The sequence below is a fragment of the Polyergus mexicanus genome, unplaced genomic scaffold (genome assembly GCF_030449975.1).
Source record: "Polyergus mexicanus isolate NDT 795.1 unplaced genomic scaffold, iyPolMexi1.0 SCAF_45, whole genome shotgun sequence".
Classification (NCBI taxonomy): Eukaryota; Metazoa; Arthropoda; class Insecta; order Hymenoptera; family Formicidae; genus Polyergus; species Polyergus mexicanus.
This window is the reverse complement of record NW_027223365.1, coordinates 93,738-101,061: the sequence shown is the minus strand read 5'-3', so window position 1 is coordinate 101,061 and position 7,324 is coordinate 93,738. Positions and strand designations below refer to the sequence as shown.

General features: G+C 30.4%; 1 protein-coding gene across 1 annotated transcript; it reads left to right on the top strand.

The window, feature by feature from the left end:
- Positions 1-3,308: 3,308 nt before the first annotated feature.
- Positions 3,309-4,418, top strand: LOC138943825 (uncharacterized). The gene has a single exon (XM_070314763.1). The coding sequence runs from the start codon at positions 3,309-3,311 to the stop codon at positions 4,416-4,418; it is 1,110 nt and encodes a 369-aa protein (XP_070170864.1).
- The last annotated feature ends 2,906 nt before the right edge of the window (positions 4,419-7,324 follow it).

Genomic DNA, 7,324 nt, shown 5'->3' with positions numbered 1-7,324 from the left:
GAACTAATACATTAAAAACATTTTTGGCTTGTTATGCTTTGGTATGAATGCGTTTACGTCTTCTTATTTTTTTTGTCTGTAAACAGATAGATTAACGTAAATTAAAAAGTGAAAAAATTTATTTTAAGGTTTATAAATGTAATAAAAGTAAATTAGATTAGAAAAATTTGATTCTTTGTTTTTTGTTACTGCTATATCATTAATATATGTTTAATAAAATATGTTAAAGAAAAATATATTATAACAAATACAAATAAATACAAATCTTACCCAACAATTATATCATGGTGTTATTATGGATATATATTTGTCGTAATTGTTATTGCACGCAGGACATTTTTCCTGTAATAATTTTTGTATGCAGTTTTTGCAACAACATAAGTGTCCACATGGTATGAAAGCTATCTTAGATCTCTCCACTAAACATATAATACATATTCCTTCTTCATATGAATTGTTTGTACTTATAGTTGATTCTATACTCTTAATGGATAAGAATGGCGTTTCTTGTTTTTCATCTTCTGTAGTCTCTTCATTAATCCAGTAACTATAATCGTCATACGGAACTTCATAAATATATTCTGCAAAAATATAATATTTTGTTATTTTACTTTATGTATGTATATATATGTATGTGTGTGCGCGCGCGCGCGCGTGTGTCTGTGTGTGTATTTTACGTATGCCTTTTAACTTTACAAATAATTATATTTAATTACCTTTATCATTATCACTGTCATCATTATTTTTCTCGGTTTCTCTTTTATCAACCTCTACAGTTTCGGCTGTTGAATAAACACTAATACGTTAGAGTATTATATTAACAAGCTTAAAAAAATAATGTTAATATCTAGAAGTTTATGTAAATTGTTGTGAGATTATTTATGAGAAAACGACTGATTTATATTGGTTAGATTTTAGATTATATCTTGAGCTTATGTAACTATAACTGCATAAAAGGAAATTTAGTGTAACAAATTTTTATTAAAATATTATAAACACTTCTCATGCTTAAATATATTATTATTTTCAACAACTAACAAATTTAATTGAATGATTAATCAAGCTACATATAGCCAGTATTTCAAAAATATTACCTATATTAAATGTTCCTTGTTTTCGTTTTAATCCAGTTATAAAGTATATAAATTAGTATAAAATTAGTATATATATATATAGTATATATAGTATATATCAGGGTTGGGAAGTAACGCGTTACTTGTAACGCCGTTACCGTTACAGTTACTTTTTTTCGGTAACTGTAACGGTAATGGCGTTACAAATTTTATTTGTAACGGAAAAAGTAACTTCGTTACATTTTTCGGTAACGAGTAACGAATTTAACAGTTACTTTTATCGTTACTTGTTTCAAATTTTTTGATTTATTTAAGATATTATTCTTGCTATTGTGCGTGATAAAATTTTTATCTTAACCGTAAAGCCGTAAGCAAATCGACCAATTAGCATTCTTATTATGTTATAAAAATGCTTGAATGTGATTGATCAACTTATGGTTCTTGCAGACCAGTGCGATGACGCGACGCGCGATATCCAATGAGAGCTTTATCTTTTCGGAAAAGCAGAGCTCTCATTTACTACCAGTTCTAAGTACCTTGCAACGAAAATTAGAAAATCTCAATAAATCTGACCTTATAGATTGCCATTCATTAGTTGAAGCTATTCAGCAAGGTTTAAATAAAAGATAACTTATTAATTTGATTAACCGTTTGAGTGCGGCGAAGTGCTATTGCGCTTCATTTGTCGTTTGCCAAAAATGCGGAGGAGCGCGATAGCGCTTTTCTTGTAATAAGTGAGAATAAAAAATATTTTTGTTGATCAAAACTACTTGTTATTATAATAATTAGTTAATTATAACTATTTTTATTGTTTTCCAAAAAAAATTACTACGCATTTCATTCCGCACTTTTAGCATATATATAAGAAAATTCTTCAGCACTCAAACGGTTAAACATATGTTATTTAATTTTAAATAAGGATTTAATTGAAAAATATTATTTTAGTGTAAACTATTGATTCAAAAGTATTAATTTCAATAAAACAAACAATGTCGCTTAATTTACTATATTTGATTTTAGATTTCTTACAATATTTGAAACAAAAGAATTAATAATAGCAGCATGTTTACATCCAAAATTTAAGTTAAACTGGTTAACCGGAGAAAAAAGAAAACGTGCTGAAAATTACTTGGAGGATTTATTGGGAATCCGATCAACTGAAAATTCTTCAAAAGCTGGAAAATCTGACGATCACGATGATTTTTTCATTTTTGAGCAAAAAACGGTGCAAAATGAATCTGAACAAGAAGAATTGCAACGGTTTTTAAAATCAAATAATTGTAATATAGAAATGTTAAACGACTATCCAAAACTTAAAAAACTTTTTATTAAATATAATACAGCTCGACCAAGCAGTGCATCTGTAGAAAGAATGTTTAGCATCGGTGGCTCTGTATTAACACCACAAAGAGGGCATTTAAATGATGATACTATGGAGCAACAAATTTTATTAAAAATTAATAAAGAATTTCGATAAAATTTAATCATTTATTTTGTAATAAACCTTGAATGAAATCTTGCTTACAATTTTTTAAAAGTTTTTCTTATGCAAAATAATTTATTAGTTTGTATTGTAAAAAAGTAACGGAAATTGTAACGACTCGTTACTTTTTAGTAACTGTAACGGTAACGAGTTACTTTTTAAAATTAGTAACGAGTAACGGTAACGAGTTACTTTTTAGAAAAAATAACGGTAACGGTAACGAGTTACTTTTATAAAGTAACTTTCCCAACCCTGGTATATATATATATATATATATATATATATATATATATATATATATATGTATATAAAACATATCTAGATTTTTATAAATATAAATATATATATATGTAAAGAAAAGTACTTTCTTCATTTGAATCGGCCGCGCTACATTAGTGATAGTAGGCTTAAGTTGGTAACATTGATCAAGAGAGATAGATAGAGAAGGAGATAGAGAAGGAGATAGAAGATGATAAGCACGTGTGCGGAATTTGCAAAAGTCATTGCGATAGAAAGATTGTTCGAATAAAGAGTGTAGAGAAAGAGTAATTAGAGGTGTAACGGAGAAAGAAACTTTAATTGTCGTTTCTCTTGTTACAGGTAAGATTGTAAATATTGTACATAAAATGTTAAACACAGGAATTAAAATTAAAAGAAAATCTCTTGTTACAGAGCAACACATTGGGTTTTTTTTCGAAATCCTCAATAATAGAATCACCCTTACAAAACGACAATTTCAGTCAGTTACAACAATGTATAAACTACAATTCGAATTCACAATAGTCGCTTCTCCAAAAGACGAAAAATCGAATACGATAGGCATAACCTCAATTAGAACGGAAGACGGATTAACGTATGTCTTACAAGGAGACCATAGATACATAGCCAACCATACAGAATTAATGAAAACAGAAAATTATGTGAAAGCAAAGAATAGTTTAAAAAAAAGACATCCGTCAAGAAAAGTATGGATCTCTATGACAGAAGAGTTGAAAAAAATTTATATGGACGAGGATGGTAATATACAGTTTGCAGATGAATATTTACAAGAAATAGAAGAAAAAGACAGAGCTGATATAAGGAAAGATGATTTGAGTAAGATACTAGAAAAATTGATGGAAACATCACAGAAAAAAGAAGGGGAGAAAAATTTAAAACAAATTGCAGATAAGTATATGATTGAGAAATTTACTAGTAAACACTCAAATGCCAAACAATGGATAGAGACATTTGAGAAGGAGTGTACAAGGTTTGATATCATAGAAGATGAAATGAAAATAGAGATATTAAGATTGTTTTTGGATAAATCTTGTTCAGATTGGCACTGTGCAACGTTAACGAAACTGACAGTTACTGCTAAATGGAGGGAATGGAAAGATAGATTTCTAGAAACCTTTGCTGATAAAGGATGGAACACGGTGACATATGCTTTGTCATTCAGATATAAGGAAGGATCTCTTATTGATTACGCAATGAGAAAGGAAAGACTTTTGCTCGACATGAATAAAAATATGGACACAAAAACATTAACGACCTTAATAGCAGTGGGACTGCCAGGCTTCATTATGGATAAAATAGATAGAGAAGAATGTGAAGATTCAACAAAACTATTTAATGAAATAAGAAGATATGAGAGTATGGTGAATAAAAAAAATTTTCTACAGAAGAAAGAAGAAAGATTGGAGAACAAAAGAAAAACTGGAGAAAAGAAGCCATGCAAGAACTGTGAAAGTTTAAACAAAGGCATCAGATATCACCCGGTGGAGTCATGCTGGTTCAAGAAGAAAGAAAATAGTAAGCCTAGCGTGGTAGGAAACAATTCAGTAATAGAGGTAGAATTGAACACAGAAGAAAAAAACTAGATATAACACCATTGGTCAAAATCAAAGTAGTACTAGAAGATAAGTTGGAGATAGAAGGGATCTATGACTCAGGGTCCCAAATCTCACTCATAAATTCAAAATTAGTTAGAGTCATAAAAGATAAGGATATAAATAAGATACAATTAAAAACGGCTAATGGTGTGAAGAGAACAAATGGTTTAATAACTATTAAGGTAAAAATCTTTAATACTGAAGAAATGACAGATGTACATATTGTTGAAAGAGACGATTTTGAAGACTTCATTATCGGACTAGACATGATAAAAAAGTTTAAGCTAGTCCAGAAGGAAAATTTAGCGATAGAACAAGCGAGAGATATAAATTTAAAAGCTGTAAACAAGACAAATTATAATCAAGATAGGATAGAGGAGTATTCGGTAAATTTTAATGAACATATAAAAGAAAACGAATTTAAAATAGAAATAAACCACTTGGATATGAATAAAAAGAAAAAAATAGAAAAACTTATTGAAGAATATAAAAGGGTGTTTGCAAAAGATAAGTACGACATAGGTACTGTAAAAGATTATGAAGCTCGGATAGATCTATTGATTGATAAGTACTGCAGTAAGAGGCCGTACAGATGCACAATAGAAGATAGAAAGGAAATCGAAGAACAAGTTGCAAATCTTCTAGAGAGACACCTCATTGAAGAATCATATAGTCCATTTGCAGCACTAGTAACATTGGCATTTAAAAAAGAGGAAAACAAAAAATCTAGACTTTGCATTGACTTTAGAGATATAAATAAAATAATAGTACCACAAGCTCAACCGTTCCCGATAATAGATGATTTGATAATAAAAACAAGAAACTGCAAATATTTCACAACACTGGATATAAACTCAGCTTTCTGGTCAATCCCACTCCGAATTGAAGACAGAAATAAAACAGGTTTCGTTACACAAGATGGACACTACCAATGGACCTGTTTACCATTTGGTTTGAAAACATCGCCGGCAATTTTCCAGCGGATCCTAAATAGCATACTAAGAAAACATCGATTAATAGAATTTGTAGTAAACTACATCGATGACATCTTGATATATTCAACGTCGTTCGAGGAACATGTGGAACATATAAAGCAGGTATTAGAATCAATAATAAAAGAAGGCTTTAGATTGAAGTTTAAGAAGTGTACGTTCGCTTCAGATTCGATTAAATATTTGGGCCATATAATACAGAACAATTCGGTAAAACCAATTAAAGACAACCTAGCTTCAATTAGAGATTTCCCCACTCCAAAGACGCAAAAAGATATAAGACGATTTTTGGGGAAAATAAACTTTTATCATGAGTACATACCAAGAAGCGCAATTTTAGATCCGCTACATAAGCTGTTACGGAAAAATGAAAAATATATATGGTCGGAAGAGTGTGAAAAATCATTTAAGAAAATAAAAGAACTCATGTGCTCCCAACCAATATTAGAAATATTTGATAAAGATTTACCTATAAAAATCTACACAGACGCTTCATTAGAAGGTATTGGCGCAGTGCTGAAACAAGAGCAACCAGGGAGAAAAGAAAAGCCAGTTGCATATTTTTCGAAAAAACTGAATAAAACACAAAAAAGGAAAAAAGCCATATATCTAGAGTGTTTAGCAATAAAAGAAGCGGTAAAATACTGGCAACAATGGCTAATAGGAAGATCCTTCACAGTATACTCAGACCATAAGCCTTTGGAAAACCTAAATATAAAAGCAAGAACAGATGAAGAACTGGGTGATCTAACCTATTATTTATCGCAATACGATTTCAAGATAACATATTTACCAGGAAAAAATAATGTAGAAGCAGACTGTCTGAGCAGAAACCCAGTGTTGGAAGCAAAAGAGAACAAAGAGGAAGTGTTGAGAATAGTAAACTTAATAAAAATAGATGAGATAAAAAGAGATCAAGAGAAAAACCGGGCAATAAAAAATGAGAAACCAAACATAATAAATAAAGATGGAATATTTTACAAAAAAAAGAAAAAAAAAAGAAAAAATAATTCTATCAGAAGATTTCAGTAAGAAGATTATCAAAGAAGTCCACGAAGAATGGTGTCATATAGGCATTAGACAAACGCAGAAGAAAATTAGCCCAATCTACACAGCGAAAAACTTGACAAGAAACATAAAAGAAGCATGCAAAAATTGTGAGGTATGTAAGAAAAATAAATTGAGAGGGCAAGGAAAATACGGGCTAATGTCACACTTGGGACCAGCAACAAAGCCATTTGAAATAATGTCGATAGACACCATTGGCGGCTTCGGAGGATCTAGATCAACGAAGAAATATTTACATTTGCTAGTAGATCATTTCACAAGATATGCCTTCATTTCAACATCAAAGACACAGAGCGCTAATGATTTTATCAGATTAGTGAAAAACGTGACAGAAACGGATGAAATTGGAATGATCCTCACAGACCAATACCCAGGAATAAACTCAAAGGGATTTAAAGAATTCCTACAAAAAAATAATATAAAACTGGTCTTCACAGCAGTAAATACACCTTTCTCCAATGGCTTGAACGAGAGACTAAACCAAACGATAGTGAACAGAATCAGATGTAAAATAAATGAAGGGAAAGAAAAAAAAGCTTGGACAACAGTGGCGAAAGAATGCATCGAAAAATATAACGAGACGGAACACTCAGTAACAGGTTTTGCACCAAAGTATCTGTTAGATAGCACTAACGTTTCTACAGCACCTGACGAAGTAAAAGGAGAAACTACTATAGAAGATTGGACCAAGGATAAAAGAGTAGCATTGGAAAACACTATCAAATCACATGATTACAACAAAAAAATATTTGATAAAAACCGTAAACAACAAGAGTTCAATATAGGAGACAGAGTATATATAGAGAACGGTAATAAACTAAATAGGACAAAACT